The sequence below is a fragment of the Lithobates pipiens genome, unplaced genomic scaffold, assembly GCF_037356315.1.
Source record: "Lithobates pipiens isolate NorthernLeopardFrog02 unplaced genomic scaffold, aLitPip1_a1.2 Scaffold_8, whole genome shotgun sequence".
Taxonomy (NCBI): domain Eukaryota; kingdom Metazoa; phylum Chordata; class Amphibia; order Anura; family Ranidae; genus Lithobates; species Lithobates pipiens.
Genome location: NW_027507903.1, coordinates 259735637 through 259757597, shown reverse-complemented (window position 1 = coordinate 259757597; position 21961 = coordinate 259735637). Strand labels below are relative to the sequence as shown.

The following is a 21961-nucleotide window of genomic DNA, read 5'->3' as shown; positions in this document are numbered from 1 at the left end:
AGTGTGGAGAGTATGACAGTGGGCACTATGTATAGGAGAGGAGGATGAAGTAATCTGGGAAGGAAAAATGTAAAGGTTTGTGGAAGGATGTTTAGGGACTGCGTAGTGGTTAAGCGGGCCATACATGGATTGAAATTACACCAATTAAGCAGAGACCAGCCATAGTTGATCTATGTATGGGCTAGCTGGTTTTAACCGACTTGAGTACAACCAGCCTGTCAGGTTTTCCCCAAAACAATCAGTGCTGCCAGCTATAGTTAGCAACACTAATCATTGTATTCACTGGCAGAACACAATAACACTGCGGAAGTGATCGCCCCATTCACAGGTCAGCAGGTGAGAGGGTGTGTGGGGACAGGCTGGGGAGAGATACTAGTCAGTCCCTGGGTAGGCACTAGTTAGTATCAGAACCAGACACACACAGGTTACATACGCCATGATCGTTAGAGCGAGAGCGATAATTCTAGCACTAGACCTCCTCTGTAACTCTAAACATGTAACCTGTAAAAACATTTAAAGCATCGTTTAGTACACAACAAAAAATTGTGCTAACTTTCGTGTTTTTTTTTTTTATGAATGAAACTGTTTCTTTCCAAAAAAAAAGTTTGAAAAATTTCTGCGCAAATATCGTGTAACATGAAAAGTTACAAAGACCACCATTTTATTCCATAGGGTGTCTGCTAAAACAATATATAATGCTTGAGGGTTCTGAGTCATTTTCTAGCTTAAAAAAATATATTTTTACATGTAGGAGAGAAGTCTCAGAATAGGCCTGGGTGGCATTGTTACTAAATATATTTTGAATACTGTTTGAACATTTTTAGTTCACATTGGGTATCTTTCAGGTGGTAGGGTTTTTTTTGATACATTTTTTTGTTATTTAAAAAAAAAAATTCTCACAGGCAAGTAGGTGTTATAGCCTAGCGCTTGAGTCTGGCATTTTAGATAAAAAGTAGAGTTAGTGCAACCCATGCTATATATATATATTCCATTTAGACTAGGTGGCAAGGGGTTAATTATCATAAGTAATATACAAATAATTATTATAAGCACTATGAGTTCATCCTCTCAGTCTGCTGCAGAGTGTTCCAGCTTGTATTTAAACTGCTGCTCTGTATGTAGCTTCTGACAGGCTGTGCAAGGAGCCCCGTATCTCCGGAACCATAGATGACAGCAGCCCCATATTTTAACAAGTGCTGGAGTGCGTCTTTAGCTACCTATCCCCCAAATATGGGGTCTCTCTGACTCCTGATCGCCGAGCTACAATCCTCGAAGTCAATCTTTTTTTTTATTTTATTTTTTTTATTTTATTTTTGGGGCAAATGGGCCTTGAGAGAGGGGCCTGGAGCTGCAGCTCCAATAGCCCCTATGTTCATCCGGCCCTGCCTAGATGGTGACCTAGCTCCACCAAACTAGGTTTTTCAATCAATTTATTTTAAAGGATTAAAGGAACTTGCACTGTAAATGTACTCATCCATGCTGTTAGAGTAGATGGGAGAATGAAGTAATTTCTCTCATTCAGCCTCATGAGCTAAATATTATCATTTATTTCTATGGAAACCTCTTCAGATAACATCTGTTTAAAATGAAATTCAAATAGCAAGGGTACAATGCATGGCTCTTGCTTTTTGTTCTGTGTCATAGTGCTGGATCTCCCTGATCTTCAGGAGCTGCATTCTACAGTTATCTTTCTTCACACTCTGGACTTAAAGACATTTCATGGGCCATAGTTCACCTAGCTAATCACATACCATTGCATGTGCTGCTATTTTATGTTTTCTAAGATGGAAATTGCTCCTATTTTTGGGAGGTTTTCACTCATTTTCTATTGTGTCTTCAGGGCAGGAAGTGAAGGACATGCTCCTCAGTGGGACACATAAAGTAAAAAACAACTTAATAGGTTTTTAAACCCATGCTCACTCTATTCAAAATAAACAAGTTATAGCTGTGCATATGCTTTCATGATTTATAATGTCTTTCTATTACACAAAGTATTGTGCTGTATGCCATAAGGATAAGGCTTCTGTGAAGAAAAACTCAGACTTGCTAAAACATGGATATTGCCCATTTGTGTTTTTCTTCCTGAAAGCTATTCTGTCCATAAAGTAAAAATTTGTTAATAGGCTACTGTAAAACAAATTGTTATTGTGTCTTGGTCAATCAGGCACTCAACCTCTCTCACAGGTTGTCAAGAAAAATAATAAAACAATCATTCTGTGACTTTCAGTAAAGGCTGGTCATTTACAAAAGTCTTATATAAAAAAAGAGAAAAGTAGTATAGAGAACCAATATTGTGATGCTAGTTTCACTAAAAATAATATGAAAAACACCAGAGCAAAATGTAATAATGCATTAAAGTGTTTGTACACCAATGCCAGAAGTCTGCCAAGCAAAATAGGTGAGTTGGAAGCTGTGGTGCATGAGGAGAGCTATGATGTAATCGGTATTGCTGAAACTTGGCTTCAATCCTCACATGACTGGGCTATTAATATTCCTGGCTATGCACTCTTTCGGAGAGACAGGGTAAAAAGGAAAGGTGGCGGGGTCTGTCTCTATGAGAGAAGTGATCTCAAAGCAAGTGTGAAAGAGGACCTGGTGGATGGAGAGTCTGATGAGTCTGAAGCATTATGGGTGGAACTGCATTTAGATGGGTGTAGTTCAAAGTTAATCGTTGGAGTTTGTTATAGACCACCCAATGTTAATGAGGAGGTGGAGACTCAGCTCCTTGCACAGATGGAAAGGGCTGCAAGGGCTGGGACAGTGATAATAATGGGGGATTTTAACTACCCAGAAACTGACCGGAGTAATGGCACTGCTGGGACAGTTAAAGGGCAAAAAATGATAAACCTATTACATGACAATTTTATGGTCCAGTTTATTGAGGCCCCAACTAGGAATGAAGCTCTGTTGGACCTGGTAATCTCAAACCATGCAGAGCTTATTACTAATGTCCAGATAAAGGAACACCTGGGTAGCAGTGATCATAACATGATTTCCTTTGATGTTAGCGCTAAACAAGAAATACATACGAGTAAGATAAAAACACTTAACTTCAAGAGAGCAAATTTTCCAAGGATGAGGGCTGCTCTCCAGGACTTAGACTGGGAGAGAATATTTGCTTCAATGGGCACAGAACAGAAATGGGAATTCTTCAAAAAGACTGTTTGGGACCTCACTGCAAAGTATATTCCCATGGGCAATAAGTTTAAAAGGCTAAAAACAAAACCTATGTGGCTCACAGCCAAAGTTAAAAAAGCTATAAACTATAAGAGAAGAGCTTTTAAAAAATATAAAAATGAAGGATCACTAGTGTCATTTAAATGTTACAAAGAATTTAACAGAATATGTAAAAAGGAAATCAAGAATGCAAAAATTCAAAACGAACGACAGATTGCAAAAGATAGTAGGACAAACCCCAAAAAATTCTTCAAATATATTAATAGTAAAAAGGTCAAGTCTGAGCATGTAGGCTCTTTACAAAATAATCTAGAGTGGGTGACTGGGGACAAAGAGAAGGCTAATTTATTAAATACTTTCTTCAGCTCTGTGTACACAAAAGAGCATGGGGGAGCGCATGTCCATAATGGGGGTGATAGTGACACAGCCCCAAATGATCCACAATGGCTCAAAAGTGATATGGTCCAGAAATATTTAGACGGAATAAAGGTGGATAAAGCACCTGGCCCTGATGACATCCACCCACGGATCCTAAAAGAATTGAGCTCTGTAATTTCAGAGCCATTGTATCTAATTTTTAGGGACTCATTAATGATGGGAATAGTCCCACTGGATTGGGGCAGGGCGAACGTGGTGCCTATATTTAAAAAGGGATCAAAGTCTTTACCAAGTAACTATAGACCTGTTAGCTTAACTTCTATAGCTGGGAAGATACTGGAGCGTTTAATAAAAGACCACATCGATGAGTTCTTGCTGAACAAAAACACTTTAAGCAACAGACAACATGGATTCATGAAAGACAGAAGTTGTCAGACAAATCTGATTTCTTTTTATGAGGAGGTAAGTAAAACCTTGGACAGAGGGGTGGCGGTGGACGTGGTATACTTGGATTTTGCAAAAGCGTTCGATACAGTTCCCCACACACGGCTCATGTGTAAGGTAAAGTCTACAGGTTTGGAAATATCAGTTTGTAAATGGATAGAAAATTGGCTAAAAGACAGAATTCAGAGAGTAGTGATTAATGATTCTTATTCTGAATGGTCTAAGGTTATCAGTGGTGTACCCCAAGGTTCAGTGCTGGGACCCTTACTTTTTAACATCTTTATAAATGATATTGGGTCTGGGATCAAAAGTAAAATTTCTGTCTTTTCAGATGACACCAAGATATGCAGTGGAATAACGTCCTTACAGGATGTCTCCAATTTACAAGCCGACCTCAATACACTAATTGGGCGACTATGTGGCAGATGAGGTTTAATGTTGATAAATGTAAAGTTATGCACTTAGGGGCTAAGAATATGCATGCATCATACATGCTAGGGGGAGTACAACTAGGGGGGATACATAGTGGAGAAGGATCTGGGGGTTTTGGTAGATCATAAGCTCAATAATAGCATGCAATGCCAAGCTGCTGTTTCCAAAGCGAGCAAAGTCCTTTCTTGTATTAAGAGAGGTATGGACTCCAGAGAGAGAGATATCATTTTGCCCCTGTTCAAATCATTAGTAAGACCTCACCTGGAATATGCAGTTCAGTTTTGGGCACCAGTTCTCAAAAAGTATATCGGGGAACTGGAGAAAGTGCAGAGAAGGGCAACCAAACTGATAAGAGGCATGAAGGAACTCAGCTATGAGGAAAGATTAGAGGAACTGAATTTATTCACTCTTGAGAAGAGGAGAATACGGGGGGATATGATCAACATGTTCAAATATATTAGGGGTCCATATAGTGAACTTGGTGTTGAGTTGTTCTCTGTACGGTCAACCCAGAGGACAAGGGGGCACTCTTTACGTCTAGAGGAAAAGAGATTTCATCTTCAAGTACGGAAAGGTTTCTTCACAGTTAGAGCTGTGAAAATGTGGAATAGACTCCCGCTAGAGGTGGTTCTGGTCAGCTCAGTAGATTGCTTTAAGAAAGGCCTGGATACTTTCCTGAATGTACATAATTTAACTGGGTACTAACATAGGTAAAGTTGATCCAGGGAAAATCCAATCGCCTCTTGGGGGATCAGGAAGGATTTTTTTTCCCCTGCTGTAGCAAATTAGAGCATGCTCTGCTGGGGTTTTTTTTCACCTTCCTCTGGATCAATTGTGGGCATAAAATTGGGTATTTGGATTGTACGATTTTTTTTTTTTTTTATTTATTTGTTTTTAAGGTTGAACTGGGTGGACTTGTGTCTTTTTTCAACCTGACTAACTATGTAACTATGTAACTATGTAACATATAGATATTTGGGGTGGTGGTAATGCATGTGGCAATACAGGCAATTCCTGGGTTACAAACAAGATTCTGTAGTTTTGTTCTTATGTTCAATTTGTATGTAAGTTGGAATAGGTAATTTTAAGTGTAACTTTTTTGGATAGCATAGGGAAGGGTTAACACCCCTGTAACATTTGTTTTGCTGTCTGTGCCCCTGTTCAGCAGATTTCACTTCCCTTTCTGTCCCTGTGACAATTGGATTTAGAAAATTTTGGGTTATTGTAGAAACAAGGATTGGTGATAAAATGTCAGTGGAGACATCTTTTTCCCATGGTAGCTCTTACAGAAGTTCATTTCCCTTCCTAGGGGTAGATTTCTTCTTTTTTTTCTGTTGTCTCCTTCCATTTGTAAGTATGAGTCCTTGTACACACGGTCGGAGATTCCGAAGGAATGTGTCCTATCGGACCGTTTTGTCTGATATTCCGACTGTGTATGGTCTCCATCGGACTGTTTCCGTCTGAGTATCCGATGAACCAAGTTTTCCAACTTGTCCGTAAAATTTTCCGACAAAATGCTCCGATCGGACATACTCCGATCATGTGTAGCCTACTCCGACGGACAAAGTGCCACGCATGCTCATATCAAATTCCTAGACCAAAGCTATTGGCTACTAGCCTGAACGTAGTCCCGTCATAATGAAATAACGTCATCACGTTATGTACAATCAGATTTTCCGACAACTTTGTCCGACCATGTGTATGCAACAGTTTCGGACAAAATCCGTCGGACAAAATCCAACGGATTTGGTTGTCAGAATGTCCGACCGTGTGTACAAGGGCTTAGTCTTATGTAAGTCGGATGTATGAAACTCTGGGACTGCCTGTAGTGGTGGCAGTGGCGGAACTACCACCATAGCGACCCGTGCGGTCGCTATGGGGCCCGCAGCTGAGAAGGGCCCGGTGAGCGGGCGGCGGGTGAGCCGCCGAGCTGCCTATCCGCTCAGCTCTCGTACAGTCACACTGACTGTACGAGCGGACGCAGCCGGGTCACTCGGCAGCGGCGGAGGCGGCGGCGGCGGCGGCGGGGAAGCTGCCAGCGGGGAGGCTTGGTGGGTGGCCAATCAGCGAGTGGCGGGGCAGAGAGATGACATCTTCTCTCACCGCCCAGCGCCCGCCCTGCGAACTGCCAGCTCCACCCTCACTCACTGTGCTGGCAGCAGAGAGATTACATCATCTCTCTGCTGCCTGAATCTCTCTGCCAGCTCCACCCTCACTCACTGTGCTGGCAGCAGAGAGATTACATCATCTCTCTGCTGCCTGAATCTCTCTGCCAGCTCCACCCTCACTCACTGTGCTGGCAGCAGAGAGATTACATCATCTCTCTGCTGCCTGAATCTCTCTGCCAGCTCCACCCTCACTCACTGTGCTGGCAGCAGAGAGATTACATCATCTCTCTGCTGCCTGAATCTCTCTGCTGCCTGACTCAGACGTGACAATCCCATTCCCCACCTTAAAAGGAAAGTGACAATCCACAACTTGTGGTAGGTGATGTGGCAAGTGGACAATCTGCAATGGGTGGCAGGTGACGTGGCAAGTGGACAATCTGCAACTTGTGGCAGGTGACGTGGCAAATGGACAATCCGCAACAGGTGGCAGGTGACGTGGCAAGTGAACAATACGCAATGGGTGGCAGGTGACGTGGCAAGTGAACAATACGCAATGGGTGGCAGGTGACGTGGCAAGTGAACAATACGCAACTTGTGGCAGGTGACGTGGCAAGTGGACAATACGCAATGGGTGGCAGGTGACGTGGCAAGTGGACAATCCACAATGGGTGGCAGGTGATGTGGCAAGTGGACAATCCGCAACTTGTGGCAGGTGACGTGGCAAGTGGACAATCCGCAATGTGTGGCAGGTGACGTGGCAAATGGACAATCCACAATGGGTGGCAGGTGACGTGGCAAGTGGACAATCCACAACGTGTGGCAGGTGACGTGGCAAACAGACAATCCGCAACGGGTGGCAGGTGACGTGGCAAGTGGACAATCTGCACCTGGTGGCAGGTGACACACTCGGGGCTTCCACTGATTCTGCATTATGGTGAGTTGAACTATAACAATGTAATAATAGAAATAATGTGTTTCAATCATCCTTACACCATAACACAAATGGTGCCGTGATAATTGAAGCGCCAACATCAGCCATTGCCCCAATAAATTGCCCCCCCAAAAAAGTATTTTTTATCAGTGCCCCTCCCGAGACTAGACTCTGGATCCGCCCCTGGGTGAGGGGGGGGGGGGGGGCCATACAACATTTTGCTATGGGGCCCTGTGATTTCTAGTTACGCCCCTGAGTGGTGGCAATGGTTCTGGAAAATCTATAGGTAGGTAACAGAAGGGAAAAGGTACCTATAACTCTAATTCTGTTATTTTTTAAGTAATACTAAATATGATTTAGGTGTTTAGCTCTTTGACAACTGCAAAGGACTGTGCCTTTTTTTGCTTTTATTAAAAATCTGTTCCTACTTCATCACTTGAGTCTGATTATCCACCAAGGGAGTTTATAGCCATACTCAGGACATACAGTATGTGTGAAAACCTTACAAATACATGTGAAAAATTACCTGGTATAGTATTGTCCAGTAGACATCCGAAAAATCCTCCAACAAACATATTTGTTGTAAAAAGAACAGTTATAGTTTGATCAATTTCTTTTATTCCTGCCAAAAAAATAAATGTCAAATAATTATTAATTATACCTTCAGATCTTCAAATTACAACATACTGGGCCACATATGTAAAATGGGTCACAAAGTGTTATAGAGTTCCATCAGAGAACATTATGCATGATATCTGGCCTATAAATTCTGTATAATTAAAGTGGTATTAAACCCAAAACCAAAAATGTAATATATTGCAGCTTACTAATCATTAGATGTAGTGGCTGTGTTGGTTTTCCTTTTTTAGGCTCTTTTCCTTCTGTTTTCACCTGGTGATCTAGCCAGTAACAATCTTCCTGTATCATACAGACACCATGCTGGATAAATGAGCACAGGGGGCAGATTTGGACAGCAGAATTGTCAGTCTGTGGGGGAGGGGATTATTAGATGTACTAGCGGATGTAAATACACTAACACATTGAAGTTGAACTCCAGCTAACACTTTATAACCAGTTACAGCAAACATATTTTGTTTTCCTTTTGGGATAAAGGTTTTAAATAAATAAACGCTGGTTATTTTAAAACACCCTGCTAAATGATCTCATCCTTGTCACTGCAAGAGAGATTTTCTGTTGAAAAACAACTGGCTGTATCACCAGATGAAAATAGAAAATTGAAAGAAAGAAAGAAAGAAAGAAAGAAAGAAAGAAAGAAAGAAAGAAAGAAAGAAAGAAAGAAAGAAAGAAAGAAAGAAAGAAAGAAAGAAAGAAAGAAAGTCTACAAAACAAAATGAATACAGCCATCACATCTAAGAATTGGTAAGCTGCAATATAACAAATGTTTGCTTTTGTGTTTAATACTACTTTGACCACTTGCTGACCAGCCATAGTACATACACTACATGCACTGAAAATCACATACACATTCATCATTTAGCCTGCTCCAGTTTAGAGGCGTGCTGCACCCACCACACACACAAATGATCACAATGTCAACAAAATTGTTAGAAATTAATTCATTCATAAAAGCTGTGTTTCCTATGCCGTGATTGGTTCACACCTATTATATGGCACCTGAGACAATCACATCACCCTGTACCATGTGATTAGCTGTAGCCAATCACAGATCACTAATGATCGTAGCTGTCATGAATGTAACCCATTTATAACAGTTAAAAACTTTTCTGTTACAATAATCCTAATTTTCTTTTAACATACTGTCACCAGTCAGTGTCCCTGATCACTGCCACATCAGTCATATGATGATGCTGTACTGCACTGGTGGCAGTAAAAAAGGAATTGTGGAAAAAAATGCAATAAATAATGACATCTTCAAAAAATTTACCATGCCTCTTACTAAATGCCTCAGACTGTCTGCTTTCTAAAAAGAGGTCATTTGGGGGACATTTGAACTGTCCTGGCCTTTTAGGGCCTCAAGAAATGGGATAGACCATCAGTACATCAGAAATTATACATTTTCAAATATATACAGTATACCATAGCTTGTAGGCCCTATAACTGTCACACAAACCAATTAATATGCACTTATTGGGATTTTTTTTTTTTTTGACCAAAGACATGTAGCAGAATACTAAAAAAGAGAAGAGGTGGGACTTTACAGGAAGCACACGGAAGCAAGGAGATTAATTTTATAAAAAAACTGAGTTTAATTGGTTGAAATTATCCTAAAATTGTATATTTAATTTTTGCATTTTGCTATATATTTATTTTTTTACAATTCATTGGAACCAAACAATACACATTCATTTGCACTCATGTAGCAGAATACATTTCGGCCTAAATTGTTGATGGCATTTGATTTTTTTAGATATGTTTTATGACAGAAAGTAGAAAATATTGTTGTTTTTTTCACAATTTTCGGCCTTTCGGTAATATCGCAAAAAATATAAAGCTCTGTGGTGATCAAATACCACCAACAAAAGCTCTATTTGTTTAAAAAAAATGATAAAAATGTCATATGTGTACAGTACTGCATGGCCGTGAAATTGCCAAATAAAGTACCACAGTGCTGATTGATAAAAAAAAAATCCTGGCCATGAAGGGGGTAAAACCTTCTGGAGCTCAAGTGATTAAACATATACCATATTTGTAATTAAAATATTATGTAGAGAATTACCAAGAAGGTGAGCACACACACTGAGATAAACTGTACAGATGGTGACTGCAGAGGGTGGTGTGATTATATAAAGGACTCGATAGCTGGATTGAAGATATTGAGGACACATTTTGAACTGTTTGAGTGTATATTATATATATTGGATAGTTTTCATACGAGGGGCATTCAAGTCAAACCGTGACTTTTGAATTTATATAATAAAAGAACCAATTTCAAGGAATGGAAACTGCATTTATTTTTTACATAATCCCCTGCTACAGTTATATACTTATCCCAGCGTTTAACTAATGCCTGGAAAATGTCATTATAGAAACATTTGTCAGTATGCCCGAACCATTATAGGACAGCCTGCTTCACTTTGTCATCAGTGCTGAAATGCTGACCTCTGAGGGACTCTTTTTAGGGGCCAAACAGGTGGAAATCACTCAGAGCAAGGTCGAGGCTGTAAGGGGGATGTGGCAATATCTCCCAGCCGAGTAGCAGTAGTGAGCAGTAGGAGCTTGTGCGTTGTCCTTTTGAAAGAGGACTCCCTTAGTGATCAAACCAGGCCATATTTTCCACAGACACGTATGCACATCACTCAGGTTACGACAGTTATATTCACTGTTGTCACAGAGAGATTTGTGTCTTGTGCAATTTCACAACAGGTTATGCGTTGATTATCCAGTATCCAGGACTATGTTCAAAGGAAAGACTCTTATAGGCTGGGAACTACCACAGCCGAGATCGTTATTGACGAACGAGTGACCATCTTTGAAATGTTTACACCATTCAAATGTCTTACTGCGGCTGAGCGTCTCATCACCATACTGTGCTTGAAGTCTTCTGTAGCTATCTGCAGGTTTTATGCCCGCTTGCCTCCGTATATATAAAGTATGAGCTGCGCTGCCCGGCCATGCCCACAGACAAAATGCGTATGGGCGTGACCGTGCAGCTTTACGTCACCATAGAGAGAGAGTTTGTTTTTCCCAGGACCCGCCGCTGATACCGAGACCGTTTACGAGCATAGATATCCGGACTGCAGTGAGACAAGCGCTGACCTCTGTTGGTGACATGATATATGACATGATACAGTTGTATTGTGTATGTATGTTTTTATAAGAATGCGCAAGAAGTTTGTTTGTTAAAATCAGTTTGCACTATGGATTGTGTTTCTGATCTCTTCTATATGTGAACTTGTGCTGGGTGGAGAAATGTTGAATTGAAGGTGTAATGCTGAGGAATCCCAGGAGCCAGTGATTAATAGACGTGCCTATATCTATTTAGAATTTTGGTAAGTGTATTACCATAGGGAGTGTCACCGAGCATGGAGTTTGCTCACACTGGCGTTTTGGTGAATGGCTTGGAGATGGACTTCTTCTTTTCCCTATGAACATTAAGCTGAAATTCCCTATCCACAATTTAGGACTCTGCACCCTGTTGTAATTTATGGAATTTATGAACTGTGATTTTTCCTATTTTCTGTTAGTTTTATTTTATTTAGTGCTGTCAATATAGTATATCTCATATTGCGAGGGGTTAAGGAATTATTTATACTATATATTTGTGTGTTATGAGGTTTTATGCATTCATTTGCAAGAAACGTCATAACCACACAGTGTTCCATACGTGCACTAACTCTGCTGTCTGCCATCTTGATTAAAAGTCTCTGGACTGGCGCTCAATGGTGCACAGCCTACCAGTAATAAGACACACTTGCCACTTACTATTGCATGTAGAACTGCCACGCTAGCATCCCTTTTTATACCTGTACAATTAAAAGTTCCGGTTTGACTTGAATGCCCCTTGTGTGAAGCATAGTTTTGCACTTTAAATATAAGTAAATGTAAATTTTGCACAGATGTTTTAGGCACAAAGAACTTTGTATAGAGAGGGTTTATTTATATATGAATAGCTGCACTGAGGTTATGTTTAATAATTTGGTGGTAAGGTACTATAAGCATTGCAATTGGAGAAATATTTTTAAAAATAACATATGCATCTTTTTTTTGGCTGGCTATACACAGTTTGAATTTCGGCCGATTCCAGCTGAACAATTAGTGGGCAGGCTGAATGTACCAGGTTGTGCGATTGACCTCCCGCTCCTGCTCCCCCCCCCCTTCTGGGAGAAGACAATGACAATGGCCCAGCAGGAGGGATTCCCCTGTCAACACTGTCTGTGTTGATGGGGGGAATTTGCACCATCTATGGCCTGCCTTAGGAAGCTCATTTAAATGAATTGGCTGCCCTGAGGCAACACACATTAATGTGTGGTATAATGTGTGTTAACGCACAGCAAGATGTCAATGAGCTCAATGTCTGAATACTGAAGACGCATAAACATGCACTTTTTATCAGAGTGTTGAAAAAGATTCTTCAATTCAAGTGCAAGTGGTAAAATTCAGTCTATGATATCTGAAGTAAGATTACAGTGTAGTAAAGCAGACTCAGATACAACTAATCTGCCTTTGATTTACATTTGCGCTGCGACTGCTGAGCCTCCAGAAGGGACAAATCAGTGTATATGGCTACTTTTGTTGAAATATTGCCAGATAATGCGCTGAGGAAAAACCTGGGGTGTAAAACTCACAAGGAAACACTCTTTCTTAGAAGATTGCTTTGGCATAAATATGAGTAATCCCACAGTATTCATTTTAGAACTGTTTAGGTAATAAAGAAAAAAAAGATAATACATGTCTGACAGAATGTCTGACAAAATCCCTTACTTAAACAGGGTTGTGGTACAGGGTTGTCTTGCAGCGTTTTGGTACAGCACACTAAGGGCCGGTTCACACAGGGGGCGACACGAGGCGACACGACTTGCCGTGCCGCGACCTGACAAGTCGCCCCCGTTCTGTACACTGGAACCGTTCTAAGAGGAGCGACTCGAGTCGCTCCGACTCAGAAAAAAGGTTCCTGTACTACTTTTGGATGACCTCGGGGCGACTTGCATTGACTTCTATACAGAAGTCATTTGCAAGTCGCCGCTGAGGTCGCGGCAGGTCGCGGCGAGGCAAGTCGTGTCGCCTCGCATCGCCCCCTGTGTAACACATACCAAGGAACAACAAGCTATGAGTCTGTGACAGAACCCACTATCACTGTGTGTTTTGGAGGGGGCTGTGGGCTGGCCTCCTACCCACAGACTACGGCTCAGCAGTGAACGGGAGATTTGGAGGGCTATTTGCTGTATCCCGCCACCAGGAGAAGACTCCACCCCCATAGATTGGTGTCCCTTGTCGCTGGTTCATCGTAGCCAGGTGAACGCGATAGCGATAGTGGAGTAGTTTCCGGCTACTTAAACCTATTGGCCCTGCTGAGCTAAATATATACTTTTATTCCACAAACAATGTACTTTTAGCTGATAAAGGCATATACAAGGTGGCGGTATGCCCAAATCGTGGGGCTACGAGACTTGGGGACAAAATGGCGCTGGGATAATGTAATGATGTCCCTATATAAGTTGCATCCCTTCTCCCCATCCTCTCCCTCTTGTTATTGTGTTTAAGTAGGTTATGCCACGGCACGTAGACAAAAGGTGTGGAGATGCAGCCCAGCAGGGGATGTGAAAGGAGGGGATGCCTACTTGTCATAATCCCTTTATGTGTTTCAACTGTAGTTTCTGTTTAAATATACAAGTTTCAAGTTCCCATTGGTTCTTCCTTGTTACCCTACCCCCTCTATGACAAGGCTAAGGGGAGTGTCTCTAACTGTTTAAAAGAGTATGTTTTTTAAGGGCTGGTTATGGTGAGTCTGCCAGCTGAGGGTGCGTTTGGAGAACAGGAGACACAGTTCCGGCGGAGGTGCCCAGCCGGGGTATCTGGGATCCGTCACACTAATCATACTAATCTTAGAGCATAGTGAAAATGAGAGTTAATAGGCTGTCCAATTTGCAAGAGAATTTCCCCCATGAGCTTTGTGAATGCAGTGAAAATTCAATTTGCAAAGAAAACTCAATCATGTGCAATGAAAAAAGAATTCAATAATTTTTGTTTGCACATGACTAGATGAAAGTTAGCAGAGCTTCGCCTCATTCACTAAGCTCTGGGGAAATTTCACTTACAACAGCAACTTCCTTTGCAAAGTTAACGGTCTATTAGCTTCCAGTAAACCAACCCCTGTGTGTCTAACCATATGGCTACTCCAAGGGGGTGGCAAACATTAGTCAAACTGGGATTACACATAAAGGAACAAGGGAATCCACTTAAAAGTATAATGCTACACAGCTACAAACATACTGGTTGAGGGCTTCTAGGTCTATTTTACAATAAAATTAATATCATCCCTGTGTCTATGCAGTGAATGCAGATAATGCGCAGTAAAACAACTACTGCTGTTCACCCTGACAGACATAAAGGTAAGTTATTTATAACTGTTTATTTATGAAGAAAATGAGTAATCATGAAACTTCCTCATTACTAATAAATCAAAGAGATTTTTAACCATTACTCACATTAGAGTAACCTAATATAACCCACATGGGGTCTATAACTGTCGACATATGTATTGAATACTGATTGCTTACTGAAAAATAGTTGGAACACATTTTTAGTAAATAGCCCCCAGATTCCCTGTGGTATTTAAAGTTCTTCCCAAAAAGGTCACTGATGATTCTGAAAGAAATCTGGTGGCAACAGGTAACATTGCTCCCAATATCACATTCTATAACAGGTAAGGATCAGCTAAAGAAAACTGCTTTTCTGTTCCCTAGACATAAACAATCAGTTAACTCTCCTGCTGCAAGGGAAGATTTTTAGGTTTCCTGAAGTTGGGTTTTAAGTGAATGGGGTTAAGCACTAAATTCATATAACATATAGAACTTACAATAATTGTAATGTATGATTCATTCACCAGGAACTGACGCATAGCTTAATTTCAGAAACTGAGGGTGAAAGTACAAGAGCATATTCTAAAAGGCCTCAACAGCATTCCATACATAATTAAATTTAAGACAGACTTGCACAGCATGTTTAACCATGTAATTCTTGTCTAAAACATCCTACTTTTAACACCTATGGAATATTCTTATCAATTTTAAATCTGTTAAATTTACAAAGCTTCAGGCCTTTTGTTCCAGGTGTTCAAATTTATGAGTTTGCAGCTTTATGCCAGTAGTATTCAGTATATTTACTGATACATAATTAGAAGAAATACGAGACTTCTACCAGACTTCTTTTTTTTTTTTTTTGCACATTACATTTTTATTGGGTTTTAGACAGTACAGGAAATAAGATACTGTAAGTGTGGATGCAGCCACTGTAGATTTCAATAGTATCTGCCATATTTGTTACATAAGGTACAGAGAAATAGAACATTAATACATAACATAACAACAGAAAACACAACAGAAAACTTGGCAAGTTAGTAAATCAAGGCATACCTAGAGGTATTTCCATTAGGACACCAAAGGTTACAGTCATAGAGGGTAAACTGGGACCCCAAAGCACCCTCCCCATGTTGAGGGTGAGCAGCCTAGTATGGTTCAGGAAGGGGGGCACTCGCTAGTCCCCCCATCATGGCTTGCCAGGCTGCTTACTCGGATAAGGGTCTGGTATGAATTTTTGGGGGACCCCATGCCAATTTTTTTATTTTGAAGTGGAGTTCCCCTTAAAATCTATGCCAGACTCTAAGGGCCTGGTATGGATTTTGGGGGGGAACCCACACTTTTTTTAAAAAAAAATTGGCATGGAGTTTCCATTAAAATCTATACCAGACCCAAAGGGCCTGGTGTGGACTGGGGGGGACCCTTGCTGTTTTTTTTTCTTAATTATAGTCATAGGGTTCCCCTTAACCACTTACATTATATATATACCAAAACTGACTGCATTATATACTCTGAACTGCAGTATATATACTATATGGACTGCACTATGTCAGGACTATTGGGGTTAAAAATAATTTCTAAGCTTATGTATATGATTATATACAGTATAAAAACCAACATTGGAGCCTTCAGATTACTGCGCATCCTTCAGCAGCATGTAATCGACACTATGGTCGAATAATTCTGGTGACTCTTCCATGCATGATAGTGGGGCTATGGAAGGCGTAACTGTGGACAAGGAGCCGGTGGATTAGGCCGCTTTGGCAGCTGCGCTGGAAGGCAAACTAGTATGAGGCTGGGTGACACAGGATGAGGTGGATGAGGACAGCTTAGTTATCCACTCCACCAACTCTTCTGCATGTTGTAGTTCAATAACACGGCAAGCGACAGAAAAAAAGGACAAGCGTGACCCGCCTGCAGAGGATGCTCCATGTCTGCTACCACCACTTTTCACTGTGGACACAGGGGGGTTGATTTACTAAAGGCATATACACTGTGCACTTTGCAAAGTGTAGTTGGACTCTGCAAGAACAGTTGCTCCAGAGCTGAGTAAATGAGCAGAAGCTTTGCTTACTTCCATCATCCAATCAGGTGCAAGCAAAAATGCATTTTTTTTATTTTCCTTGCACGTGATTGGGTATTCTTTGCAAAGTGAAGCTTTATCTCATTTACTAAGCTCTGGAGCATGGATGCTCAACCTGTGGCCCTCCAGTTGTTGCAAAACGATGTCCCATGAGACATTACATGGCTGGCAGTTTACAAGCATGACTCCCAAAGGAAATGGCATGATGGGACTTGTAGTTCTGAAATAGCTGGATGCCCGCAGGTTGAGCACCCATACTCTGAAGCAACTGCACTTGCACAGTGCAACTGCACTTTGGAAAATGCACAGCCTAGTTGACTTTAGTAAATCAACCCCAGAGGCTGCTTGCCCTCTTTTAGTGGTTTGTGAGCAACTGCCTCTCTTTGGTGTTTACTTATTTTTATTTTTTTTTCTACAAAAGATTTTATTGAAGGAGAACAAAATTGCATTTACAATACATTTAAAAAGTCCTTGAAAGCAGCATCCATGACAGTGTTACATGTTCACAAGACAGAGAATGTTGTTACAGCAAAGGTCTTGGAAAGAAGAACCACAGGGTTCTTTAAAGCAAAAGTAGATCATATAAGTAAAATGATGTGAAAAACCAACATTGGTACATCTTAAAGTGAGACACCATCGTTGAAACACATATTGAAATAAATGGTTGTTGTCCATGGGGATCAATATCTACAGGTCCATCAATGGTATTGAGACGAGCATTAAACTTGTATGTGAGGTAGGGTAAGGTATATGTGTCTCTTGTGGGGGAATTAGGCATATTTTGCTGGTTGTTTCGATATGGTGGCTTAGGGATAGTGTGGGGGTAAATGAAAGGAGAAAGGTTGGTGAAAGAGGACGGATTAGGGGAGAGAGAGAGTTTAGAAGATTATTGGGAGGGAAGGCGGGGGAGAAAAAGGGAAAAAGTGAGGGAAAGGTAGTAGGGGGGACCGTTCTTCATCTCAGGCCACTTGGTTCCAATCCAGGTGCAAAGAGCTCAGGTCTAGAAAGGTTGGGTAAAAGAGTATCACAAAGGGAAGTAGGACTTATAGCATTCTGTGGTCTTGAAGTGTGACCAGCATGTCCAGATGATGTTGAATTTCTGAATGTGGTCTTGTGATGTGTAAATCAGTTCTTCCATCTCCTCAATCTTTGCAATCTTGGTTAACGATTCTCTGATGGTTGGGGTGTTAGTTGACCGTCAATGAACAGGAATGCAGAGTCTGGCCACATTAACCATGTGCATGGCCAGTGATTTGCGATAGGTATGTTTAGGCAGGGTTGTATGATGGAGGAGATATTGAGCGGGATTGTAATCCAGGGTGTAAGTTGTGACCTGAGTTATTATGGAATCTATCTCCTTCCAGAATGGTTGAAGCGCAGTGCACTACCACCAGATGTGAATCATGGACCCTACTTCACTTTTGAATCTCCAGCAGGTGTTTGGAATTAAAGGTGTGAATTTGTGTAGGAGAGTTGGGGTTATGTACCATTTTGTAACTATTTTGTAGCTATTTTCCAGAATCGCTACGTTCATTAATCCCTTGTGGGTGTATGTGTTTATGGTTTCCCATTTCTCGTCAGTGAAAGTTATTTGCAGGTCCTTCCCCCAAGATAGCCGTGAGGTTTCTGTCTGTGTGGGGTGGGTATCGTCTTGGAGAAGAGAGTAAATGGGAGTTATTAGGTGTCTTTGTGGTGTATTATTTGAGTAAAGGATTTCAAATGGTGTAAGTTGTCTTGACCATGTTTCAGTTGAATCTTTAGAAATAAGAAAATTCCTCAACTGTCTGTAGGACCAGAAGGGAAAATTATTTGTGCGTGATTAGAGATGGACGAACTTCCGACGGGGCATTTCGCGAACACGAACGTGGCCGAAAGTTTGCGAACCGCAAAGTTCGCGGCAGGCCCTATTGACTTCAATGGCAGGCGAACTTTAAAAACCTACAGGTCATATTTCCAGCCACAAAATAATTACTAGCTGTGCGCACATAGTCCCACCACATGGCCACTGACATAACACATGTATGAAGTGAAGCTGGGATCGACAACTACAAGCATTCTTTTTTTATATGTAAAATTTTGACAATTCAGGACTCCAGCACCGTGATAGAGTGCACTGACACCACACAAGCACCATGTAGCTAGTGATTTGCAGACTGTGTCTCAGTCCCTACACTGATAAAGGACTGCTGCAGAATAGGGCAGCAGTCAAGTATAATATTCTTTCTATATTTGGAAGAAAGTATATTATACGTGTACAACCCTATATACTGTACACCTATACCAGTCCTTAAAAGGACCTTTGTGGACCTAATAGTAATAGCGAGCTAGTGATTAAACTGACTGTCCCTCCCTGCACTGACAAAAGACAGGCTGCTGCAATCACCAACACAACAGTGCACTGAACCCTATATACTGTACACCTATACCAGTCCTTAAAAGGACCTTTGTGGACCTAATAGTAATAGCTAGGGATTAAACTGACTGTCCCTGCTGCACACAGCGTCCTGTCCCTCCCTGCACTGACAAAAGACAGGCTGCTGCAATCACCAGCACAGCAGTGCACTCAACCCTATATACTGTACTACACCTATACCATACCAGTCCTTAAAAGGACTTTTGTGGACCTAATAGCTAGCGATTAGTGTCACTACAGTCTCTCCCTGATCCACACAGTGTCCTGTCCCTACACTGAAATAAGACAGAATGTAAAATGGCTGCCAGATCAGGTCTATTTATAAGGTAGGGGGAATGTCCAATTGTCCATGTGCTGAAATGTCTCAATTGGCTGTCCTGTACCCCATGATGGATGTGTCATCATGGGTAAAAGTTCTTTCACACTGTAAACACATATATCCGCCGGGGCGAATAGTCCGGCGATCGGGGCGATTCGCGAACACGCAAAATTCCCCGCAAAATGATCGCCGGGCGAACAGTTCCGCCATCCCTATGCGTAATATTGATATCAAGTTTTCATAGGATCGTAAACGACCCTTGTGAAAGAAATGGTGTGTTTGGATATCGTCATGTGGCCATTCTTGTAATGGGAATGTAATCGGCTCTCCTGGGGGGAAATCCAGATTTCACCTTAGAGAGGTCAGTGGCCCTGGTTGTGAGTATATGCGTTAGGAAGATACTGCTTTGTTAAAGGCTAGCAACGAGGGATATACAAGTGGATGTGCTTTGATAGATTGGGACCAATGTTTTGGTGAGATCCAGGGAAGAACGTGTATTGGGTTACGCATAAAGGTGCTTTCCAATGTGACCCAGGCCTTCCCCAGTTTGTGAGCTTTCCAGTCAACCACTCTAGTTAAGTGGCATGTCAAATAGTATTTGTGGAGGTCTGGTAATGCGATCCCCTTTAGTCTTGGCACATGTCAAGCGTGTGTATTTAATGTGTGGGGTATTGTTTTTCCAAATGAAGGTTGTACGAGCTTTTTTATAAGCCGAGAAAAAGGAAGAGGGAGGTGAATTGGGATTGTCTGCATAAGGTAAAGAAGGCGGGGGAGAACGGCCATTTTTATTAGGGCTGAGCACCCAAACCATAAAATATTGAGATTGGATTAGTCTTTCAGGTCTGTCTGGATTTTTGATAGGGAATGTAGAAAATTGTGGTTGTAAAGGTCTGTTAGTCATCTGGTGATTTGAATGCCAAGATAGGTAATGGCTTATTTTTTCCATTGAAAAGGGAAGGAATCTTGGCAATGGAGTACTTCTTGCTGGGGTTTTTATATTTTAATATTTATATATATATAATATAGCGCACCAAAGTGTTTGATAGCTTTCAAGAGGTTGGGTGAAGATAGTCAGGGCGATTGTAATGATGGTAAAATATCATTCGCAAACGCAGCTACTTTAAATTCTTTGTGGCTTAGCACGTACCCCCCTCCTTTGTGGTTAATAGAGATTCTCTGAATGTCTGTATTGACACGTATTCTATTTAAGAGAGGTTCTAACGTCAGGACAAAAATCAAAGGGGATAATGGGCAGCCCTGGCTGAGGGGTTAGCATATGGGGTGTTAATGTGCACAAACATGAGGGGTAGAAGGCTATGTCTTTTAGTACTTTCTGCATGCAATCCCAGGCCAAATAGGAATCCCTTGGTTTTCGACGAGGTGAGCCAGTGGCGAATGTTTAGGGTGCGTATGGTGTTGTCTCTGGGCTCCCTACCGGGGATAAAGCCTACTTGGTCAGATGAAATAAGGCCAGGGATGAGAGGTAATAACCTATTTGCGATCATCTTTGCATAGAGTTTGACATCCACATTCAGTGATGAGATGGGTCTGTAATTAGATACCTGTGAGAGGTCTTTTCCTTCTTTAGAGATGACTGCCACGTGGGCTTCTAGCATGTTGCCTAAGGGGATTAAGAGGATTTGATAGGGAATTAAATGCTCCCAATATCTTGTGTGAGAGTGTATCCAAGAAACTTTTGTAATAGATTATAGGACGGTCGTCAGAGCCTGGGCTTTTACCCACTTTCATTTGTTTTATCGCTAATTGTGGTTCCTCAATAGTGAGTGAGTGTTCTAAAGCTTCTGCTTGTTGCGAGGTGATGGGTTTGAGGCAATATTGGGCTAAGAAGTCTCTCATTTGGGATGCTCAGTCCTATGTATCAGGTGTCTCTATGGTGTTTCGTGGGAGATTGTACAGTTTAGAGTAAAAATTTTCAAAGTGCGTGGTTATGTCTTCGTTTTTAGAGAGGAGTGTACCTTGTTTATCCTGGAGGTGGTGGATTATAGATGAAGTTTTAACTGCCTGTATAATGCGGGCTAATAGTCTCCCACTTTTGTTGCTGTGTTCGTAGAACACTTTCTGTTTAAGAATGTATTGCTGTCTAGTGCATTTCCCTAGCTCATCCATCAAAGCAGAACGGGCGTATAATAGGTCCTGCAGTGTGTTTTGTGAGGTAGAGTGTTTGTGGGTTGCTTCAAGTCGGTTGATTGTTTTGATAAGCAGTGTAATCTGTTCCTGATGTCTCTTTTTAGCAATAGTTGCTAAGGCTATAAGTTTCCCACTAATAACACATGTGTATGCCTCCCAAAGTGTGATGGGTGTAATGCCTGGGGTAGAGTTTTCTTCAAAGTATAATTGGATTCGGGAGTTTATTTGTCATTGAGTTTCTGGGTCTTTTAATAGGGCTGGGTTCAACCTCTAGGTTTTAGTTGTATTTTTGGATTCTGGAGGGTCATCGTTTTTTGTTTTTTGTTTTTTTTTTTGGATGTGAGGGTCATCGTGATGGGATGATGATTGGACAAGAACATTGGTTCTCTTGTTGCCCATGACAGGAAAGATAGATCAGTCTGAGAAAGGAATATTTAATCTATTCTAGAATACTTCTGGTGTGGGGGAGAAAAAAAAGTATAATCTTTGTCGGTCGGGAACATGGTGCGCCATGTGTCGTGGAGAGTCAG

General features: G+C 41.4%; 1 protein-coding gene across 2 annotated transcripts in view; it reads right to left on the bottom strand.

The window, feature by feature from the left end:
- The window catches only part of LOC143961848 (solute carrier family 23 member 2-like), a 282179-nt gene that overhangs the window by 10833 nt on the left and 249385 nt on the right, over positions 1–21961 (bottom strand). For both annotated transcript variants that reach the window (XM_077471183.1, XM_077471182.1), the window contains one exon: positions 7997–8092. In XM_077471183.1, coding sequence (XP_077327309.1) covers positions 7997–8092 — 96 coding nt within the window. The remainder of the gene's footprint in view (positions 1–7996; positions 8093–21961) is intronic.